This window comes from Rhyacophila brunnea, unplaced genomic scaffold (assembly GCF_057557595.1).
Source record: "Rhyacophila brunnea isolate RB1 unplaced genomic scaffold, BYU_Rbru_1.0 scaffold_7, whole genome shotgun sequence".
In the NCBI taxonomy this organism is placed as follows: domain Eukaryota; kingdom Metazoa; phylum Arthropoda; class Insecta; order Trichoptera; family Rhyacophilidae; genus Rhyacophila; species Rhyacophila brunnea.
The window spans coordinates 5,447,457-5,472,169 of NW_028233339.1; the positions used below are offsets into that span (position 1 = coordinate 5,447,457).

Here is a 24,713-nt window from a genome sequence, read left to right on the forward strand (position 1 = left end):
AAACAATCTGCACGAGTTATTTCAGTGACTTGAAAAGGATTTTTCTTTGCAGTCTCGCATATTGATTTGGCCCAATCATGAGGATGTTCGATCGGTCCACCAAATGTCTTTTTTTTCTTCTCAATTATGCGATGGTCACTATCGCACTCCATATGTGTGTGGCCAGGGACTAAAATTTTTTAATCAATTTTGTTTCAAGTCTCAGAATGTTTCACTGCTATCATGCACATTACAGCTACGTGGCTATTTTTGTTTTGACCTGCACATCTATCAGAATACATGATCACATGCTTAATATTATCATGTATCCCCTTGGTTAAGTATTTGAACAGACATGCAGCGATATCGTTAGCTTCTCTATTAGCAAGAGCCTCATGGCATACAAAGCAATATCCCTGGTTATTATCACAATCATGCACTGTCAAAATGTCGTTTGTAAAAAGCCAGGGAACTTTCAACAACTGGTGTACATTGCTGCATGTCAAATGTTACAATTTGGCAAGAGGAATCTTGCAAGTACTCTTTATCACAACTCTTAGCTGAATATGCAAAGTCAGCTTCGTCATGATATGATTTTCAATTCCTCACAATTTTTATTTCTTTCTTCATCATCCGGGGAATTCTTAATTTGTATATATGTATATAAGTTTATCGCATTTTTGGCAAGTATCCTCATTTGGCCGTTTGAATGTTAAGTTCATGCCATGGAATATTTCTGCATATAAACGAATATTGATGGGATTACAGCTAATACTCTTCAAATATTGAGAATACATCACAGTTATTGTCAAATGTGGCGGTAAGTATTTTCTGACAGTCACATATGTGTCTTTGCTATTTGCCTATCTTGTTCGCTATCTTTGTTTTTAGGGACATTTTTCCTCTTGCATCTTCTTGAATGAGTATACCAGAAGCAGTCGCACTTTTTTTTCAAAACATGTTCAAAAAATTGTGACTTTCACTTAATGTTTTTAATGTACAACCTTTACAAATTGGTTTCTGTAACAGTACAACAGTCAAGTAATATTGAACTGTTACTTGGCGAAAATGTTGTTTTCCTGGTTCGCTTTGTCTGATACGACTTTTTTCCATATTCATAACTTTCATTATAGGTACATTGTAACTTTCGCCAGTAATTCGTGCAACTTCTTTATCATTTCTGGAGGCTTTTGTATCATCCTTTAAGTTACGTTTTTGGTGATTATTTCTTCTGAATCGAGAACGAGGGTCATAGCTTAAAACAACGTTGTGATGTGTAATCGTGGAAGCATTATTTAAGCATGAAGGGTGTGGTTCTTCAATGTCGGTAAATTAGACCAATAATTCTTGAATATTAAAATCAGGATCGTTTATGCTACCATATGAATCGTCAACATACAAGTTATTGAAGTATGTGGTTGAACCTAGAAGCAAGATTATTTATTTGGATATTTTTTACGTGTTTTTAGATTTAAATAAATCAAATTCGATAAATTTGGTATATTTTTTATAATTTACTAATAATACACATACTTATTTATATAAGTCATAATTTATTAAAATATGACTATTTTACTAACGTTCTGTTGTTATTTTTTTTCAAAATATCTTAAAAAATTCGTTAGATTCACCAAGATCAACATTGAGTAGGTATGACGTTTGAAGATAAGCCAATCATGAGTAGTAAGGTAAGTCACACAAAACGTTGACTTATCTGACTACTCATGTGACTTAACTGTGTACACACCCCGTAAAATAAAAAATATGTTTAGACTGAAAATGCATCTCGCTAATGGTGAGACGTACGACTTATCTGACTACACAGAACGAAAGATTTTTTTTTTTTTAGTATAGTGGCATCCATATCTCATTTTTGCTGTTTTGTGACTTACCTGACTACACATCCCGACCCACGAATTGTCTTACGAAATGCCAAAAATTATTTAGTCATCAAACCTATGCGAATTTAGCTAAAAGCCTCTCCTATATTGTAAATCAATAGGTACCATTATACAAGTTAGCACATAACGTATATGACAGTATATAGGAAATGGAAAACAACCACTAATTTGTAGTTGGTTACCTTTTTAATACTGTTTATAAAAACTAAGATTATTCACCAGCATATGTACATAATATATTGACACAGCACCCTGTGTGTCTTTCCTGTTGGACTTCCAAACGTCCACCAAACTTATTCAAAGGGCTAGGCTTGGATAAGGCTATGCCAGTGGCCCAGTGAACTATTTTGAGTAGGTATGATTTTTGTTGTTATTGAATTTCATTCTTCTCTGAATCTCGTTGCGGAGTTTAGCTTATAGCACAGAAAATATAAGAGCTACGTCAACGATTATGGATTATTGGATATAGGTCAGACAAGTTGCTTCCTAACAATATGTAAGCGGGGCGGTGCTGCAGTACTATCAGGGCCGATTGCATCAGTGTCACATGAGATACAGAAACGAGCAGTACCTCATTCTGTAGCTAAAACGCAATGCCATCAGTGGATAATAATACAATATGTCTGCGAGTTTAATTACAAGAGTTACGAGACCCAGTTTATGAGATTCGCAATGAAAATTTTAAATATTCCTAGGAAATTCAGGGAGCAAAATATAATTTCGATCAACGAAATGTACATAGCGGAGAGGCCGAGGGTGTAAGGATACACAGAAAAGGCCACATGTCGGAAGTTAAATGAAAATGAGAGTACAGCCTGACATCGCCATCGCAGCTGTCGACTAGCAGAGTAACTGACGTCACCCTAAAGTGCGAGGACATGGACCTCTGACTGAATAAACGAATCTGACATAAAAATTAAGAATAACGAAACAATATAAACGTATAATCTACAATATTAATGGCATTCATTTACGATGCATCCGCAGACAAAGTTCTACGTTCAAAAGCTCGCAGCATAGCACAGCTACGCACTGGTGTTTTTTTTTTTAAATTTATATAGTTCTATTTAACTTTATGTGCCAATAGTTTACACTCTGATGGCATACTAGTGAATGATTTATCATCACATTTTAAAAGTAGTATGCAGAAGATATTAATAATTTTGACAAGAATCGATGAAAAAGTTCAAGAGAATATCATTTACAATAAGCGAATCAATATAAGCTCAATGAAATAACAATTATTGCTTTTTTCATTTAAACCGAATAACACTTAAAACAATAAGGACTTAGATTTAGCGCTGCATTCAATATCACTTTCATCATTGTACTGTAAGCGCGCAGCAAAAATTACAGCAGGTTTAATAATAATATTATAATTGTTTAATAATAATAGTGGTAATATGTCGGGATCTTTTGATTAAAATAATATGTCATCGATCAGGAATCACAGTCATCGAGTGTCCAGGAGAGATGAGGCGGCCACTTCCAAATCCCAGTTGGCCGCTTGCAAGGCCGACTCACACTGTTCTTTGTTCGCCACACCTAATCTGCAATAGAAACATACATAATGGAATAACAATTGGTGGTCATAAAATAAATAACATTAATTTGCTGTTGACAAAAGGGCATCCACAGAACGGTTATAATACGTAGACGAAGATAATTGCGAGTAAGGTCTCATTAATAGGGATAAAACCAAGTTAATGGTTATTGATCCGGCAAATCTCTTACCCCAGCAAGTAATCTCCAAAATCTAGAAACAGTGGACGAGTTTGTATATCTGAGATCAGCCATTAGTGAAAAAGGTGGACGTGAAGCAGTAATAAGAAGGTGTAATCAGTAATAAATAGGATGATACGTCCAACTACTATAATATGGAATACTCAATTGCAACGAAGATGATGCTTGTGCAAATATTCACGATCTACATATTTTTATACTGTCAAGGGCACTGAGGGCAAGGGGACAAAAGGCAATTAGACAGAGCACAGGACGAACCCAGTCAATCTACAGATAAACTAATAACTAAGGCTGTCAACAATATGTCAGAGAGGTATTCTTTTTAGAGTTTTTTTTTTTAAACTTTTTGTTCGTCGTGGACCACATAATCTTGGAGAGACTTCATATATTGGACCAAGAATCTATCTTAACACTCGCAATCAAAAACCATTAGTTTCTGACAATCTATAGAAGAGAGGGTTCTCAGTATCAGCCTCATGAAGGTTTCGTACAGCCATATTTTTTTTCCTCGTGATTATTTTGATTTATTTATTTTAGAAATTACTCTGCGTTTCATTTAATCGCTCACTTTATGATGTATTGATCATCTACTAATGAGTCTAGGTACATAAATACGTTCACCTCTCTATTACAACGGTAATAGGGATTTTTTTTGTACAGGGGGTCCTCGTTATCCGAGGGTAATTGGGACCGAAAAAATACCTCTTAAAGCGAATCCGCTTAAAACGGGGACCAAAATTACTTAGTAAATGGGTTTTTCTGGGACATGTTTATAATATGAAAAAGACAAGTTAGCAATACAGAAATAGCGTTGGAGTGTGACCTTGACATCTATGAAGATGACACTGAAAATTGATTAGATTAATTATTACCATTTATATTAATATTATATTAAGTAATTGTTGTACGCCCACAATGGCCGTATGGTTACTGCTTATAATGTCGTGGGTGTTCGAACCCCGGGCCTGGCAAAGTCACATATTGTTTTTCAATATGTATGTGTTTGAGACACCCATGGTGGCCGCGCGGCTTAAGCGTTGGACTATCAAGTCGTGGGTCTCAGGTTCGAATCCTGGGTCTGGCAAGTACACATATTGTTTTTCAATTTGTGTGTGAGTCAGGGTATGGACCTAATAGGTTGAGCAAGTAGCTGACATCCATTTCTCGTAAAAAACAAAATCTGTTAATACAAACCTCTACTCTGTGGAGGCCCATATGATCTTATTAGGATCGGACATGGTCGGAAATGTGTTTGAACCTAATAGGTTGAGCTAGTGGCTAACATCTAATTCTTGTAAAAAAAACAATCTATCAATAGAACCCCTACCCATTGGAGGCCAATATGATATTCTTAAGAATTAAGATGGAACATGGTAAAAAAATGTGAATAAAAAAAAATATATTTTGTGATGTGAAAATGTTCTTTTTTCTTTTGACCATGTCCGATCCCAATAGGATCATATGGGTCTCCACAGAGTGGAGGTTTGTATTAACAGATTTTTATTTTTACGAGAAATGGATGTCAGCCACTTGCTCAACCTATTAGGTCCGTACTCTGACTCATACACAAATTGAAAAACAATTTGTGTACTTGCCAGACCCAGGATTCGAACCTGGGACCCTCGACACTATAGACCGGCCCTTAAGCCACGCGGCCATCGTGGGTGTGAAAATGTAATTATTGGAATTCTACTTTCGAGTAAGCCGAACATGCCTATACTTGTGCCTAAACCAGACAAAACATACCTGTGATTTTCATCATCAATTGAGTTGCTTAGACTCTGACTCTGGGCGACTAAATTATCATATAATAACGGACTTCATTTTTTAATTTAATTGTATTAGTTTAAGAATTTAAGTAATTACAAGATAAAAAGAACTTTTTATTTACAACGTTTTTAAATTCTGTTGAACCATATAAACTTGAGTTGACTAGCTTAAACGATCAAAAAAAATTGTGCTTGACATGTCATATTAATTTTCATAGTAACGCACGTATATATTAATAATTTTGTTGCTAGGACCCCAGACCCCTCTAGCAACCAATAATTATGTCGAAATAACTTTTCATATAAAACAGAATTAACTGAAAATGAATTCAATTCTACTTAAAGATGGCTAAAAGTATTAAAAAAATGCATCGGCATGCTTGTTCTGATATATTCTAAAAGTTTCAAATGTCTAGCTAGTCGGGAAGTTAGTTAAAAATCGATTGCAAGATTTGTACCGGACAAAGAAAGGACAAATAAGAATACGAGCTAAGAAAAACGTTGTAAAATAAAACATCGGAATCTAGAGAAATATTAAAAAATGTCATTCTTTTACGTTGTTTAAATATTTCTATTCAGTAGACATAATTAATATGAATATTGGACTGATTTTTTAGAGTTTCATTAAAGTAAAGGTTTTATATAATATATGATGATGATTTACCTTGATAATTGATCTATTTTGCTCTGTTTCAGGGAGATCAGGTTTTGTCCCGATTGATCCAGAGATGTCATTCCGCTTTGTGCCCCGCCATTCATGGCCGAAAGACGACGAAGGGTCTCTTGGGTGACAGGCAACACGCCACCTATCCCAGACATACCTAACTTACGCTCCAACTGCTGGGCTGATTGTGGTCCGCTGCTGTTCACAAAAAAATATTTATAATATTACACGTTCTATTGACTACCTATACCAAAAATATACGCTATTTATTTGAGATATGAAGTTAATTTCAAGACAGTGAGTGAAGTTCCAATTAAATAGTGATAATATCATCAGTGTTCTGGCAGAAGACACTAATTCGAAAAAATGACATATTGAGTTAGTTATACAAAAATGTTCCTTATTTCAAACTTTACTGTCTGGAAACCTTCTTAATAAAAAAAGTCTTTATTTTAAAGTCATCCTTTTTACAATTACTTAATAAACTCACATGATAGACCATTTCAAACATTTTAACAACTTCAAAGTCAAATTACTCAAAACTAGTATTCTCCAGTTAGTGTGTTCTGCCAGAACAGGGACGATATTATGACATTAATTTGTAACAAAATATGTGCAATGATCTATAACTTTTGACAGGTTTTGAAATATATATATAAAACCTTAATGACTGAAAATCTGTTAATTAAAATGATAGAAATAAATGTCGATAAGTCCAATATTATTTTGCTTACATAAGCAATAAAGGGTTTATCCGCTAATAAAAATGGCCAATTTGAAAATACAATACAATAGAAAAAATATACCAATACACAAATGCATTATTTACCAAAAGTATTGAATTGTGAATTTATTGGTAGTTGGAAATCGACACCTATGGTTGATCTTTAAAAATATATTGAATACTTACATATCTGGAATCTCATGATAAACAGCTTGCGGCGGATTGGCCTGCGCTTGTATCAGCTCTAACGGTGAAGGCGGAGCCGGTCGATGAGGTCTCAAAACATTTCCCGTATGCAAAGTGGACGAATAAGCTCCTTCTGTCACTTCATCATATAGCCTCGGGGTATTCAATACTGCCACGAATCCTGGAGTATCATTACTGTACAAATGATATGATGTCGAAACGGTAGGTTGTACATCCGTGTTACCGTATAAGCTGTAATGATCGTTGATTTCATTATATACTGGCTGGGATGGCGCGTAGTAGCTTTGACTCATGCTGGCCGCCGGTTGATCGTAGTATATCGATTCCGCTGTTGGCCTAGGCAGCGTGTGATTCCTGTTCGATTTGAATTCGCCGAAGTTTGTCTTATTCTGTATCATGGAAGCCGGTCTATCAGGCGACGCAGTGTACGATAGATTCTGTTGACTTCTCAGATTGTTGACGTTTGATCCTGAATAGATATCTTCGGCGGCGGGTCCGGTTTGGGACCGGCTCGTGTCTTCTCTGTCGGTGGCGCTGTTGAGAACTTTAGCAGGCGAATCTCGCATTAGACTATTATAACTAGAGCTCATTAGATTAGACGGAAGTGTATTTGTACTGTATCGATAATTCATACTATTTCCTGCTCTCTGAGAGTCGTCTGAAGAAGACATAACGGCATTGTTTACAGTGTTATTTTGACTTCTTCTCATCACGGCGTCTTCTCTGAGGGAATCTAAAGCTGCATACTTATTAGAGAGTTTACTTGATTGCGGCGGAGGCCTCAGGAGTGGAATGGAACCATTCGAATTGACCGTCTTCTTAAACGAGTCAAAATAAGAGTCTTCGTTCACATTACTGTTCGCATTCGCCTCCTTTTTACCGAGACTCTTCTCCAACTCTTGGAGGAATTTCTTGTCTAAAACTTTAACCGGAGGCTGATTTAAGCTGAGAGCTTCAATTTCACTAGCCAAGTTCAAATCATAACGTGGTTCTCTATTTTGTTGCGGTTCCGAAACGCATTCTCTGACAGATGTGAAATTATTTTCAAACATCTGCGGCACATTACCCGCGCCAACATTACTGCTTGATGCAGAATAAATTTGTTGGACATCATCTTGTCTACTATTTAATTGGATGACGCTTGCAGGAAGTTCGTTATAACTTGTCTCATGAGTAGCTTCGTTATGCTTTGTCGGAACATATGATGTATCGAACGGGTCCGGTTCTCTATGTCCATTGTTCCTCGAACTGTAGATACTCATGGCGTCACTCTCAGAGAGATTGGAGCTGTGGACGTACGCATCGGCCTGCGGTCTGGCTTCAGAGGCTGTCCTGGTGACGGCAATGTGCTCGAGGGATCGTTGGCTGTCCGTGTTCTGCAGATAATGGGAAGTATTGGCGTAGCTAGGTGGCTGCAGATATGGAGGAGGAGGCGGTTGCTGTCTCACAGCCGTGTCCATCGGGACCGGCGCTGCCTCATCCCAACTTGAATACGGTGAACTAAAATCTGAAAACAAAATTATATCATAGCAGAGTCATTAATATGATAGTTTAAGCCAAGGGTGTATCAGCAACCATAGATATATAATATAATATGAAAATAAAGCTGAAAAAAAAAGTAAAAAGGCTAATGATTTTATTAGCTTCAAGCAATCGTAGATAATAGTTTGTATGTAACAATGAATTCAATTTATCAATAATCCTTATCTACAAAATGATACTATAAATTATACTAAATTTTACAATATAATATATAAGTTGAGAGCCATATCGGTTGTAACACCATTATCGTAAAATAAACTCACAGAATGAGATGGCATGATCTCTCACATTCAATGCTGTCAATGTCAAGAATATAAATTTTTCTATAGTTACCAATTTGACCATACTAAAACGAATTGCTATCAAGTGTATTTTAAAATAGAATGTACACAATACTCCTTCTATTATATTGGTTCTATCTCTAAATAATTCTCTCATTGATAATTTACTTTCTACCATTTTTTCATTGTATGTAGAGCATAATGAACTGAATCACTTACTTGATGGTTCGCAATGGATTTATTTGCATGTAATTGACTACAGTAATAGATCATCCCAGTAAAACAAGGAGGCAAATAATAATATCAACCCTAACCAAATTCATCTATTGTTCCTTAAAATATAGCACTGGTTTGCATAATATAAACTTGTCATTAGTGAGAAAACTTGTTTTAGATTACTATGGTTGATTCAAAAAACACTCACCATCCTGAGGAACATCGATGGGCTGGTCCAGCAGCGAATCCACGCCCTGCTCGGGTCTCATCTGCGTGTTTGCGGGATATGAATTGTGGGATGCATTCCCTTGGTCATCGTCCGTCGAAAAATCAATTAATACTGCGTCGCTTGCTAGAAAATTATAAAAGATAGCGTAAATTATAACATTAATGAAACAATCAACAACAGTTGAAGCGCATGAATCATTTATAAATTAATTGACAGCTGAATAAAATTAGTTATAAATAACAACCGGCAGTAAAAAAATGCAAGATGACTGGTAAGTAATAGGGATACTTGGAGGCGCAGTGTGGTGTAAATAATCTCTGTACACATTACCATCACGTTTCTATTTTTATCTCTGTCTCAGTATGACAGCACGTGACGTAATGGTAACGTATTAAGGCCATAAGGGCTAAGAAGGGTAAAACCGTTAAAATAAATAATAATAGTTTAAAGAACCAAGAATGTAAATTGACATTTCTTTGAGATAGTTTTGGATCGAGTTGGTCTGATTACATACGTACATACAGACAAGGGAATCTGCACAATCTAGGTATTTTGAGACTTATTGATTTTCATCAATTTGCTCATTGCAAAAAACCCCAGAAGGTTGAAAAAACAAAGATCGAAATTATGATATGTAATAAATTAGGAAGCTGAAAAAAACTACATGGGGTCAGTGAATATTTTTAGGTATATATGTACGAAGTTGACATCAACAGTAGAAGCAAAAAATGCCATGTTCAATTGGTACAACTAATGTGTAAAAGCAAAATCATTTACCTAAAATGCGTCTATTTTTTTGATTTGTATAATATATATTATGTCTTCGAAACTCGCATTGCAATGGCAACAGAAAAACAAACTGAACGCATTTGAAATGATATGCTGGAGGCGAATGTTGAGTCTGTATAAAAGATTGTCAAGAAAACTCTCCTCAGTTTGCTGGCAAATTAGACAACATGGCCTGAAAAGATAATGTCAACTTTACGGCAAAAGTCGAAGGTCAGAGAGGATGAGCTCCTACAGATGGACAGATTAAATCAGGTCCGGCATGTTGATGAATGCCGAGGACTATATCTGATGGTGGAGAAAACTGACCAAGAGGCAAAATCACCTTTGCAATTTTATATAAATTATGATAGATGATAAATTTTAATGAACCTGATTTCTATGATTTGTGTGAAATGCAGAAACTCTCTATGTCCTTGAAAAGTTAGATTACTTTTATTAGTTACATTGTATTAATAAAAATAGATATATGTAACAACCATTGTGAGTTAATTTAGGTTGCGGAGGTCGATCCGGTTTATTTCTTTTGATTGATTGCTTTGATTGCTGTCTAGCGAAGGCAGAGTGAGTCGGCGACAATGTTGCGTCATTTGTCAATTTGCTGTAGTTAAATTGCTTGCTTCCTGAGTTGCCGCGGCGCAAAGATTGCGGCTGAGATGTCTCCGGGGATTTCTTCTTCACTTGAGTGGACGCGGGCCGCATATTTCTGGACGGGCTCGATGGACATGACCCTGAAGAGAGAACAATACTTGCTTATTAATTAACAGCATCAATTAATTAGTACTAATTAGTAGATAATGGTTTTTTTTAATGTTCATTCAATGTTTCCCAATATTTTTATACCTGCGGTGAAAATAGTAGAAATGTTTCGGGGACCGCCAACACATAAAATAAAGATTATTATTTAAATAGTATTTTGTTTATTACTTTTAAAAATCATATATTATAACAGACATAATGGTCTGACAGCGAATACAAAAGAATCTAGCGTGAAAATTGTATTGTTAATTGAAATTAAATAAAAAACATTGAAATTAATAAATTGATAATAATTTACAGACCAGAATAAAATATCTGTGGATTAGCGGTTGGGAAACACTGCATTAGACTACATGAATAGAATTAAAAAATTAATCAAAACAAACCACGTAGGTACAGTAAAACCTCGTTAATACAAATTCCATGGGACCGAAAATTGAAAAAAAATTCGAATTACGAATTACGAAATGTATGGGGGAAAAATATTAAAATTTAGATTTTTTTTTTTTTTTTGATTTTCATTAATTTCGTTTCCGATCATAGATGTGCCTACCGAAATGGGTCATAAAATGTCAGGATTATTTTTATTAACTTCATAAAATGATTATGAAATATTGTACTTTATTACGATTTATTGAATATTTTTATATGCCAGGGACTCTGAAATCATTTCAAATTATGAAATTTGAATTAAAGGTATGGTTTTATATGAAAATAATGTTCAAGGGACTTTTTTTTCGGGAAAATTTCGAATTACGGAGAATTTCGAATTATCAGTGTTCTTACTAAAGAGGTTTTACTGTCTGATAATATTAACCCTTGGTTAGCAAAGAGCAGTAACTATGTATGTACATATATGTTTATCATCACTATATACTGTAGACACAGAAGATAAAATGGTTAAATGGATTGTTTCAAATGTATATTTTTTTAAATATTGTTTTATAAATACATACATACATAACTATGGTATGTAGGTACTTATGTTGATTAATTTTGGGAAAACATTAATATATTTATTGGATATTTCAAAATTCTGTGATAACTGAAGGGTTAAATCATGAAATGGTTAATAAAAAACAGACTCTTGCGCATCTATTCTATACACAAGATTGGTATCGGCGAATATCGAGGGTAGCTTATCATATTTATGTATTGAGGTATTATAATCGTTACAATAAGTTAGCCGTCAAAACTGTCTATCTCGCTCTAAACACAGCCAAGGGAGGTGCTGTTAAAACATAACACTTATTGTAACAATTACAAGTAACTTATTGTAACATTTATAATACATCAATATATAAATATGATAGCCGCCGATAGCAACTTTGTGTATAGAATAGATGCGTTGAAAGGCAAAACTGCACTAGTGGTTTTTTACAATTGTTTATTTTTTTACTGGTTAGTTTGTTTTCACGGTCTGTACCTACTATGTTTATTTTTCATGTCTTAAATGATTACATGATTTTAAATTCAGATTGAATAGAAATTCATTTTTTTAGGTCTACTGAAAATCCAGCAATAATCACTTGCGGTTTTTCCATTAAAATAGTCAATTAACATGATGAATAGTATAAGATAAGTAGGTTTTATTAAATATTGCATTTTCTAGTTTTATGGAAAAACTACACAAACCAACTTGGTTTTCACAGTTCACGAATACACGTGTTTCGAACTAATATTCGAATTAATACAGCATAATAATTGTAATGTATTAATGAAGTGGAATGTGAGACAAAGATATTTCTGTTGTTGTTGTCTATTAACATTTTCAACAAATACTGATTAAATTCCTCTTAACCTGTGCACTCTTATTTATGTTAATATTGGTTCCAAAATACATCAATGTGTTACATATGTGTCGCTAAATTTCAAAACCCGCTATAACACTTTTTTGAAATAATTAAGATATATATATCATTGGATTCATTATTAAAATCTCTACATGAAAATTTTATCGCTTCTTTCAAAATCCGCTACGATTAACTGTCATTTATGAAACAAAATCAATGCGTCTATCAATTCCCGCTATAACACAACTGAAACATTTAAAAACCTTTTCAGTTCAAAAAGTTTTTATTGATTTTCTCAACATAATGAAAAAGTGTTATAGCGGGTTTTGAAACTTAGCGACACATATATCTAACGTGTATTTATTATTGGTAGTGCAAGTATATTATATATAAATATTCAAATGAGATATTAAATATTAGATGAAAGTTAGATGATGATATAAAATGGTAATTAACTATGTATATGCAAAATAAAAATCCATCAAGTACCCTGATGATGTTGTCGACGATAGTGGGTTCGAGTTGTACACAACATACAATAAGTAAAGCTACTGATTCAAACACTATATTATATATCACCGAAATTTGGTTCACTTTCCTTTCACTTGCAAACGATTTGCATAAAACGTTTCATTTAAATTGCGAAGTGCATCTACGTTGAACAGGGAATAAAAACAAAGACCGTCCACGAAAACCTGTGAATCGTTAAGCAACATACCATCATTTTTGGGCACTAAAGAAGGATCTTTAAGATATGTTTCTTCCAGATATCCGGGATTACCCCAAGTTTTCCCGAATGCCGATCCGTGACCGGCGTGTATCAAGGAACTCTTCACGGGACGGCTGATGTCTTGGTTGTGTTTACCTCGCCCAATGTCCACGCACGCTCTAAAAAAGAAACAATATTAATTGCAAATTCATTCATTATTGGAAATAATTTAAAGTAAATTGTGTACTAAATAAAACTGGCATATTAAAAGGATAAGGACAGAATAATTGAAAGGCTGAGAATTCAAGAAGTACAAGTGACACATCTTGTAAAGGTTGTAGGTCCGAAACAACTCTTTTTTCAGGAGACAGTAAAAATCATCTAATCTTAGTTTTAAATGAAAATTTTGAAAATAAAAAGAAAACTATACCTACACAAAATAACAGAAATCTAGTATGTATGAGTTTTTTTGGATTGAGTTTTCAAATGAATTTGAAATTAATTTGAAGCAGCTAACATCATCACACACCACGTGTTATACATTAACAAGGATTCAAACATTGTAACTAGTTTGGATGAAAGTTATAAGCATTTTATTTTATTCCTAAGATTTCATTACACTCTACGACATTGTGTAATTTGAATGTGTGTCTACCTGATATGTATCCCTTCAAATACGAATAAACATATGGAATTATCAATATATTTTCTTGGACTAATAATAACGGATCGTTTAAGAAAGAGACGTTATTTACAGAATGTTAAAAACAGTTATGTACAATATGATATAATGGAAAATTTTACTTTAAAATCGATTTATTCAACTCGGTTACCTATGCACATGTATACTTTTAATCCTCAACTCCTCAATTTATTCTACAGCATGTTCAAATCAAGCATTAAATATTATGATTGCAATAGCAAATCACATTATTTGGCAAATGTATGATTACTGATGTACCCCCCAATAGGTTTGTTTCGCACCGATCATCAACTGATAACACATGATGATAATTTTACTAGAATGTAAATTGCTCAAATGGATTTACATGTAACCGTCACCCACACGGGACCCCACCTGTTCCCCAACTAACAAAATGTGAATGCATATTGATGCACGTCTGATTGTGTTAGTTCATATTTGTATTGTAAATCATTTTGCATTGTCAGTGTATAGGTTCATGCCGTATGACAGCATACATACGCATACAGCATAATAATATTATGTTATAATAAAAGTCCCCTTATTGTAAAAATTAGTAACATAGTTAATGTAGTATGTACATTAGTTATGTAGAGAATTTTGAAGATTAAATTTGATACACTTGTATAATATAACAATTAGTTTATTAATCATTTAGACCAGTACTTTTCAAACTGAGGGAGCCACGAAATATTTCAGTATTTGAAGAAAAAAATCATAAAAATGTGATTAATATCTTGCATTAAGCAGAGCAACTCGATGAATCTACTGATATTACAGACTACGCATAGTTAATGGTTTTTGTAAGATATCGGTATGATTCCCAAATTCAAGACGATTTGCTTTTCTGTAGGGAACTTTTGGTGACACCAAAAGGAATAGATCCACCATAATCGAGAAAATCATGATAAAAATGTACATATAATAATAATTAATGGTAAATAAAGTACTGTTGGTCACTGAAGACTAAAATTTTTGGGGAGGGGAGCCGTGGTTTTTTTTTCTGATTTCGAGGCCGTGGTATAAAAAAGTTTGAGAAGCACTGATTTAGACTATAACATACTTTGGAAACAGCCCAATATCAAACGTTCTCTGGTTCTGTCCTTTCCACCAATAAAGCTCTGATCGGCTATCGATAATTACAATGGAATCTCCAGACTCGATGGATAACTTGCCTTCTGCAGTGTAACTGTAAAAAAAATATAATCATTTGGGTAAGTACAGTGTTATTTCATATGAGGCTAATAGTTTCAATGTCGGAAACCTTCATTTTTACTTTTTTTGATATTAGTAAGCAAGTACTTTCCCATTGTACATACATAAAATATCAAATACAGCTCTTGTTTGTAAATAAACAAATAAACTAAAAAAATAAATAAACTTAAACCGGAGGTTGATTGCAAAGTCGTTTATATTCATCAGCTGCCATTTTTTATATATTATGATTAACTTTAAACACAATTTTATTAATTTTAATGACATTTAGAACATCTTATATGGAGATTACTGACTTCAGAGTAACAGCCTGATATATTATATTACATGTATCCAAATAGACAATTTCTTTAACATTAATCAGCGAACAAGTGATCAGAATTCCATGAGAATTTGTAAAAAACTAGCGAAAAAGAATAATATTGCGAAAGTATCTTCCGAATGGTTCGATCGTATGCCCAGAACAATTAAAAATTATTTCTCGTTTTGTCACTGGCTATATTAGATAATTTTGTATCCAAGCCATATTAGATAATATTCAACAAATGTGTTCTATAAAATATCTAAAATTATGCCATTAAACCATACATAATTTTGGATATTTTTTAGATATAGTATGACTAAAAAAGTATGTACTATTTTTGTAAGATCACTCATAGCATACCTAAACTATTATAGAGGGATTAATGAATTTCAACACCACCTGTAATACGACATTCTTAATTCAACAAAAAAAAAAAGTATGTATGACTGAAAAAGTGTGCACAATTTTTGTCAGATTCTAACTCATGATGATTGAATATTGTACATATCGCATATTAAGTTAGTTACCTTTGATTGGCAGTGACTGAAATAAACTTATTGGTTGTGAGGTATTGGAGTATTGCAGCGAACGAAGGCCTCTCTTTGGGAGTGACATCCCAACACTGCATCATCAGCAAATAGAGGTCTGGCGGGCAGGCATCTGGCAAGGCGAGTCTCTGATTCTCACGGAGAATCAGTCGTAATATGGCAGACCCGTTAAGACCTTAGAAAATTAATGCTAATATCAATACAATAAACATACAAATTGGTTGCGGATTTCAATACAGAGATAATGGATTTCATTCGACAATCAATAGTTAAGATAGACAGGTAAGATAGATTTCTACAAATAATTAAACAATAAAATGTTGCTGTTTACCCATCCACGGATCTTCTCCGAAAGTTAACATTTCCCACAGTGTGACCGCAAACATCCAAACATCTGAAGCGTGTGAAAATTGCCTGGACCTCAAAGACTCCGGAGCGCACCAAGGGAACGGAACTTTTTTATGCTCCGTCATCACATAGCAATCGTCCGTATCTGGCAGCACTCTCATAAGACCAAAGTCACCAATTTTGACCTGAAAGTATAACTTAATTGAACTAATAGGTAATAAGCCAATATAATCAAAGTGAAGTTTTATAACATATTACAAATTAATCAATAGACACTATCTAATCTAACCTAACCGGTTAAATTAAATTCAATTTCATTTTTCTTGGTATAAGATAATTTTATTGAGGTTTTTGTAATGTGACTTCACTTGACGAAGGTGGAGTGTAATCGGTATTAGATAATATAGTGATGGAATTACGAGACATCCTCCTTGTCTCAGTAATTTATTGTTGCTAATAGGAAATAACTACAAGAAAGGATTCTAGGACAATTTCCTAACCTAACCGGTTAAATTAAATTCAATTTCATTTTTCTTGGTATAAGATAATTTTATTGAGGTTTTTGTAATGTGACTTCACTTGACGAAGGTGGAGTGTAATCGGTATTAGATAATATAGTGATGGAATTACGAGACATCCTCCTTGTCTCAGTAATTTATTGTAGCTAATAGGAAATAACCACAAGAAAGGATTCTAGGACAATTTCCCCTTGGACAAAAACCCCCATATAAAAAATATTTTGAACATTAAGCCTCATAAATAAAAACTCTTTAAAGAAAATTTCCTTGACAAATCGATACAAAATTAAAATAAATTCGACACAAAATATGGATAAAATTAAAAATTATGTTATCACTGAATATGCACTTTTTAAAGCTGATAAGGGGAGGTTTAATGTCCCAAAGGTATTTATTTGTCTTGTTACCGTAGATATTAATTGACTATGAAACTGTTCATAATGATATTCATATTCAAGAAATCGTTAAAAAATATATTGACCGGTAGCTATGAATTACCATATCGAGTGTCGAGAGCAAGACGTTACGGCATGCCAAGTCTCGGTGCAGAAATCTCTTCTGTTCGAGATAAGTCATCCCCTGCGCCACCTGCACAGCCCATCGCCCGATGAGGTGGAGCGAGATGCGTCCGCATTGACCTCGCAGCCAATCGATAAGCGCCCCTTTTGACGCCAACTCGCATACCATCATCAGCGGCTGGAAGACCACGCCGTGTAACCGGATCAGGTTGGGGTGATCCAGGCAGTGCATGGCTTGGACTTCTCGGACGAAGTCGTCAAACACACCCGGTTGAGTTAAGGCGTCCGCTTTTAAAACTTTCACAGCCACGGATATTGGTTGAGATTCGGCGTTTCTTTTCCACTCTCCTCGGCGAACCACTCCGAAAGATCCGTCTCCGAGTTTATCAGATAATCTGTGCAAACAGCGATATTATAAAGAATGATTGAGATCAAACATTGAGTATAAGGATAGACATAATATCATAATAAAATGAAGACTCATAAGTTTTGGATATCCTTTTAAAACTTTGTGTGATAGTTCAAATTTCCTTATCCTTTACTTTGGATAATCAAATTTTATTTTCAATTTGACTAAATAAGTATTTGAATGTATTTAATAATGTTAAATTATATTGTACAAGTTTGTTCTTTGGATAAAATATTTATTTCGGTAATAAATACTTTTGAAAGCCATGTGAAATTAAATATCAAAAGTTTCAGTCTTGATATTGAAGAATTGAAAGCAGTTACCATTCGTTTTTTCTTTCTTTTTTATATCTACTAAATCCTAATATCATTGAATAATTAATATCGACATTATTAATTGCAATCTGACCGGACTATTTCCGTTTTACGGAGTAATAGCGCATGCACACGTGGATGGATTTACTGGCGGCAATAGTGCTTATTTTAAACTATCATGACAATAACTGTTTATACGTAAAAGTGCTGACTGTCTCTCCAATTAATTCTTTAAGAATGAGCGAGACGCGATGTTGTCATTTTATGGTACCTACTATTTGACAGCTAGTGAAAATCGGTCAATCTGAAAATTCATTTTTTTGCCGGCAGGTTCACCATTCTTGTTCTAGGCGTAGATCGAAAAAATCTTACTGTCACATGAAAATTCAGAAGCTTCCAAACTTGTTTGATTCATGCATGCAATCTTGCTAACTACAGGATAATACATGTTTACCCATACATTTTCTTACTGTCAACAGTAAATCCATGCACGTGTAAACGGGGTATAAATAAGATTGTGAGTTTTGGAAAATAACAATAATTAAAAAATTGTATGCTTGCGCTCAAAAAAGGGAGTATTAAAATGAATATTTTCCCCAGCATGAAAATAACGATAATAACCAGTGATTAGTTTCAATTTAGTACACAAAAACTAATTGTTTATTACTATTTCCACATTCCTACATTTCCATTGGAAACATATTAAGTACAGATCATTTTGCGACTAGTGGATAGGTGTACAATTTTGTAAATTTTAACTGAATTAATAAATTTATATTGACAAGGATTAAATTGATGAACTTACGTAACGTCCTTTTCCATAATAAGACAAGTGAGACTCATTCCGGCCGATCCTGTATTTGAACTATTTTTGTGTGCGTGATTTCCACTACTAGAAGAACTATTTGAGCTTTGTTTCCCTCCGCCGATCAATTTACTGAGGATATTTTTCTTCCACTGGCTCATCTTCCGCTTCTTGACGGTGTCCATCAATCGACGGATGCCCGGTTTGCTGAGTCCGATCTTCTCCAAGTCATCCGGGTGGACATAGTCAAAGTGAGCTAATCTTGTCACCTAGGAAATTATGAATAAAATAATCATTTTGGATAGAAAGAAATTTTATAACATGGAGGTCCTAACCAATAGCATGTTACTGAACTGGTTCTAGTTAAAACACCGAAGTTAAGTATGATTGCATGTGAACAGTGCAATGCTATTGTATGACAGCCATATCAGACAGGACACTGAAGATTCTATCAAGGTAAATGACCTAGAGGCAGACCACGAAAGAGATCAAATCTCATCTCACCTATGGATGTAGGATGTAGCACTGAAAAAGAGGAAGAACTGCGGCCACCAAGAGAGTGCCAAATATTGGGCAAAGTTATGGTAAATTATAATAATAAAATTGATGATTCAAAAATCAGTATACGAAAATCTCGCTTTACGGCCGAAATTTGTTCTTGACCATAAGATCAGTTCCAATTTTGGAAATAAATTATAAAATCTTTTAAAAATCTATCTAAATCTTAAAACGTTTTAGTTAGAATTGTTTCATTTATTTCATAATGGTTTTTTCTCTTCATAGGAAACAATTCGAAGTAGGATGTTCATTCTTTGTTTGAAATGACAAAACCTTAGTATCTATTCTATACACAAGACTGCTTTCGGCCGTTACGCCAGCTATCTAGGGTAGGTGTGTATCGAAATATTATACTTATTGTAACAATTACAATAAGTTAGCCGTCAAAACTGTCTATCTCGCTTTAAAATTTACTGCAGCCAAAAGAGGTGCTGTTAAAACATAGCACTTATTGTAACAATTACAACTAACTTATCGTAATTGTTACAATAAGTCAGGACAGACCAAAGCGTCGACCGCGTAACTATTCCTAGTCGCCCACCTGTCTGATATGGATAATGTCTGATAATGGATGCAATAAGCAGAGAAGGGGACATTTCCCAAACCATAAAGGAAATTAACATAAAAAAACGTCATATTAACGTAGCTGAGGCATGAAACAACCTACCGAGACTGGGAACCGGAAGACTTAGTTCCATTAGAAGAATTTATTCAGAGGGCGACTGAAAACTCAGAGCTAACGCGAAATGTTTTAGAAGAATGGATAGCAGAAAGTTCTGAGGAGTATGTGCCACTTCCGACTGAAGACAAGCTCATAAATATATCAAGAGGCTTGGATTCTGAGGATGAAGACAATAATAAAATTGTCAACTGTTTGCAGCTCAAGTTAAATCAGAAGATGCACTAGCTGGGATTGCCCAATTAGTTAAGTTACCTTTAAATGGGTAGAGGAAAATAATGCAACAATTAACACACTCATCATAATGCATAAATCACGAGATGACATAATCTTCCAACAATATTCAGGAAAAAAACAAACAGCGCTGAACAACTGGCTGTGTTAAGTGATTTACTGTTTAATACATCGATGGCTTAGAGCTAAAATATTGTATCTCCAGTTTTGGTCGAAAATGAGTTAAGTACTGAAATGTACCAAATACAGCCTATATTTTTATGTGTTAAAATATTGCATCTTCTAAACCTACCATTTCAAAGATATATACCTATTTTTATATCACAAAATCTAATTTTCCAAGGTTTGCAAACTTACAATTGCAGTTTTCTCAATATTATGATTTATAAAGATACAATATTTTAACTCTAAGACATCGACATAATATTATGTAGTTAATAAATTTAGTTTATATGTATAATTTAATACATTCTTGATTTTGATTATAAACAAAACTGTTATGTTGCAACTTAGTACAAATTTCACAATAAAAACAATTTTTACGAAGTACCTGTACTTATTAATTTATACCATATTTTGTATGTATGCATTATAATCTGCCGCTTTCACTAATTGAACTCGTGTCTGGTTTTTATTATGGCATCGGAGAACAGATTAATAAATAGAAATGTAAAAGCCAGCAGGAAGCAGGGTCGTTTATGGCCTGACCGCCATAAAACCTAAGGAAAAAAAAACCGCGTAGACTGCTCCCAAAGATTGAAAGGATGTTACATTAACGTGACAAACCAAAATGCATACAATTAACTATTGAAAACAGCATATTCTTTAACACGTGTTTAAGTTTATCCCATATTACTGCGTATTACTGAGAGAGTAGGTACTGTACCAGTAAAACACTTTTATAATAACTTCCACAATATGTGGTTAATATGAACGCTGGAATGTAGAGCGAATAGAAAAAAATATAAATATAAGAGCTCACCTGTAAATCATCCCGGATCCTCGTATAAAACTGTTCTAGCTGGACATCACGCAGTAACTCTGCAAGCCACTCGGTATCAATGTAATCTTCAGCCATTGTATAGTGATAACTAGTTAACTAATAATATATTGTTGATAGTTACGAAACAAATACAACATACATTTTTACACAATTCTAAATTAAGTCTGTAAAGTTTAGGAACCTGTCAATATAAAACAAAACAACATATTTTCAGAACCACCTACACAACACATTACCTCTTGATACAAACGAAACTGTATAATTTTTTGACAATACTATTTAGATACATTTATTTCTTTGTGTGAAGGTATATTATATATAAACGCAGTTGCTTTACTGCTGTCATCAATAATTAATATTATCTATTTACGATTAAAGTATCGACTGTGAGTCGCAATATTCTAAGCAGACAATTATCGGACATTCATAACATTATATTTGTGATTAATAAAGTGTACATTAGCATAAAAAAAACAGCGCTGCACTTCGCACGACAGCCAAGGAAATATTTGCACGATAGTAAAAATCGCACGCCCGATTTGCTAGCCACTATAATAGTCTAACTGCTATTAATTGTTTAATATGATTGCAAATAGGAATTCAAGGTAACTTTCACGTTCACGCACAGATCACTTTTTCTATTGTACAATGTAAATTTATATTTTCAATAACAGCAGACAATATTTGTGTATAATTCTGACCTTATAAAATACAAATTAGACTAATATATTTGAAAATAACAAAAATTATAAACATAATGCAAAAAAGACAACACCAACGAAATGTCAAAGCGGAAGTATTGCTATCTAAAATAGAATTCCCTCAAAAAGGTGGACTTATAAATTAAGGAATTTTACTTATTTACCTTAGAACATTTTATCTGAAGCTTGGTTTTACTGGATAGATAATTAACGAAAAATTTTAAACATTGGAATATATTATATAATTTATAATTGTTAATCTTCACTTACCAGTGATTTTTTTTAAATCATCTGCAAGCTGATAAGAAAGAAATAATATACAGAAAAGGTTTAGTAAATAATAATACAAAGTCGGGAAGAAGTGGCAACACTATGAAGTAAAGCCAACTGCAAGATATTATGAATGAAAAAATTGGGTTACTATGCCATCTATGTTCTAAAAATATAAACAAAAAACAAGGACAGTTCGCTTGCGAAGGCGTTTGTACTACGCGAGTGAAAATTCATACATAAAACAATTTTCTTTCCTTGTAGATTAGTCAACTGAAGAAAATGTTATGTAAAAGTTATACGGGACTGTCTCCGAGCTTTCGTTTATTCCTACAAACGTATACATCCTAAATCTTCCAAAATTGACAATTACCTAGTCACAAAATTATTCCATGAAAAACATTATTCACTGAAAATGATATGAAATATTAGCGAATATTACTGAATAAGCATACCTAGTGTTTTTATTTTATAGAAGGTTATATTGGTCTCTTAAAATTTCCCATCTCAGTGTTCATCTATAATTCTATAATAATATTTTACTGTAACTTTGACAATAACATACATAATACATAGATACCTACACCTCTGCGGTTGTAATTACATTATATTATTTTTACCTATTTATCTTATATATTTAACAATAAAGAAATAATATTATTGATACCGCTATTTCATAAATAATACCAATAATATAATAAATACGAAGTGACGATAATAATTTTCATCGAAAATGTCTTTTGTGAAATGTTGTTTTGATTCAAGCGAGACGCATGATATAGTTGAAGCAATAGTACAAAAGTGTACGGATCCAAGATGTAAGTATGCGTAAGAAAATATTTTTTATTAATAATAATTAATTCATAGGATTGGGTCTATTGTCAAAAAATCGGTCGAGTACAGCTAATTTGTCATGTCAAATTATTGATTTTATGTTTTTAGAACAGTCTGTGTTGCCGCGTAAATATTATGTTGCCATATCAATCATATCCGTTTCCAAATACGCCCTACTTTTTATTCATAAAATGTTTCCCATTTTTAACGATATCCAAAGAGATTGGAAGAGTCCAATCTCTTTGACGATATCCCATTTTATTAGTTAACGATATATCAATAAAATAAACTATCTTAAAAATAAGATTATTTTTTATCTAAAATAAAAATCTACACGCTGGACAATAATACTAATTCGGTTAGCTTTATTTGGTACCTAGTTTGTACGTTGTACAAGATTTTCAACAATTTTCAACATTCAACAGTTGTCAGTTGGTAACATTGAGTTCGACCGTTCGTTGATTCGTCTACAAATAATGAAGTATCGAAGCTGTCAAAAATAATGAAAATTCTTTTTACTGTTCGTATTTATAAAGTACATTTTAAAACGTGCTGAAATATGTTATAACTAAAACGGCGTTTTTTTTATAGAATAAGTCAGTTATGATCTTTGTGCCGCTAAAATAATCTTGGGTTACTATCAAATCACTTGTCCTAATTAATTCCTCGAAGGTTACATATTCACACATGACTCAATAAATTTAATTCGGCGTTTAAGTATTCCCCACAACCATGTCTGGTAAGTTTGATTAATATGTTATTTTATCTGTTGACCCACGACGTGTTTGTAATATAGTTTGAATTATCCCTGTGGTTATTGTTTTATCTATCTGATAATCTACAGGTAGGTATAATTTGTATGCTATGCAGCAATATGTCATTGTATGCAGCATATTATATTTTACTTCATATAAGTAGGTATGGTGCGTTTTACAGCCTTGCAAATCTGAATAATCATTAGTTGAACTTTGTACTGTTTCCTCACACACTGTAGAGATGGAACCTTGGGTGGTTACTGATTACTAAACTCAACTTTTCTGCGCCTACCATATTAATTGGAGACATTTGACACGTTAGTTTTCATTCAAACTGCTGTGTAATATTATTTAATTACCTATTATCATTAAAAGTAATGGTTCTTGCCTGTTTCGTGGAAGCCAGCGACATACAAATTTTGACAATAGCCGATATACTGGATTATTTGTTAGCAGTGGCGGCTCGACGACTTTCTAGGTGGTGGGGCTTAGTCATTAATAATTATTAAATATACACACCTAACAACTTTCTCATATTATATAATAATATGATTATCGGATTCGTTACTTAATCACATCTAAAAAGCGTGCTTAAAAATATCAACATAATTAATAATGATAATTATTATAGACTTAACATTATTAGTTTTGAACAATGACACACAGCGAGCGTTTTTACTAACCTAAGGGTCATT

At 33.5% G+C, this 24,713-nt stretch overlaps 2 protein-coding genes across 5 annotated transcripts in view; one reads left to right on the forward strand and one right to left on the reverse strand.

The window, feature by feature from the left end:
• Positions 1 to 2,929: 2,929 nt before the first annotated feature.
• Ack (activated Cdc42 kinase) lies at positions 2,930 to 22,262 on the reverse strand. 3 transcript variants are annotated; one of them, XM_085957924.1, is made up of 12 exons: positions 21,438 to 22,262; positions 18,985 to 19,253; positions 17,437 to 17,851; positions 16,404 to 16,605; positions 16,052 to 16,247; positions 15,069 to 15,194; positions 13,375 to 13,481; positions 10,521 to 10,772; positions 9,235 to 9,378; positions 6,967 to 8,494; positions 6,057 to 6,254; positions 2,930 to 3,430 (listed from the first exon to the last, which is right to left on the reverse strand). In XM_085957924.1, the coding sequence occupies exons 1-12, from the start codon at positions 21,531 to 21,533 to the stop codon at positions 3,334 to 3,336; spliced, it is 3,630 nt and encodes a 1,209-aa protein (XP_085814050.1). In that variant the 5' UTR covers positions 21,534 to 22,262; the 3' UTR covers positions 2,930 to 3,333. The 3 variants fall into 3 exon arrangements, with proteins under 3 accessions (XP_085814050.1, XP_085814048.1, XP_085814049.1); XM_085957922.1 differs by having other exon boundaries at positions 13,312 to 13,481; XM_085957923.1 differs by having other exon boundaries at positions 2,936 to 3,430; positions 6,057 to 6,251; positions 13,312 to 13,481.
• Positions 22,263 to 23,065: 803 nt separating this feature from the next.
• The window catches only part of stmA (Protein EFR3 homolog stmA), a 28,710-nt gene continuing 27,062 nt past the window's right edge, over positions 23,066 to 24,713 (forward strand). Inside the window, exon 1 of one of the 2 annotated variants that reach the window (XM_085957361.1) lies at positions 23,066 to 23,247. In XM_085957361.1, coding sequence (XP_085813487.1) covers positions 23,163 to 23,247 — 85 coding nt within the window. In that variant the 5' untranslated portion in view covers positions 23,066 to 23,162. Of the gene's footprint in view, positions 23,248 to 23,686; positions 24,003 to 24,713 lie in introns of those variants that run through there. The other variant, XM_085957363.1, reaches the window with a different exon arrangement.

Bases quoted from the DNA above. Each gene is read 5' to 3' on its own strand.
- Ack (XM_085957922.1), bottom strand. From the start codon at position 21,533: ATGGCTGAAGATTACATTGATACCGAGTGGCTTGCAGAGTTACTGCGT. The intron at 15,195-16,051 runs GTAACTAACTTA...TTTTTTTTACAG, and splicing joins TCAGTCACTGCCAATCAAAG to TTACACTGCAGAAGGCAAGT. The intron at 10,773-13,311 runs GTATGTTGCTTA...TTCTCTCTTCAG, and splicing joins TTTAGTGCCCAAAAATGATG to GGTCATGTCCATCGAGCCCG.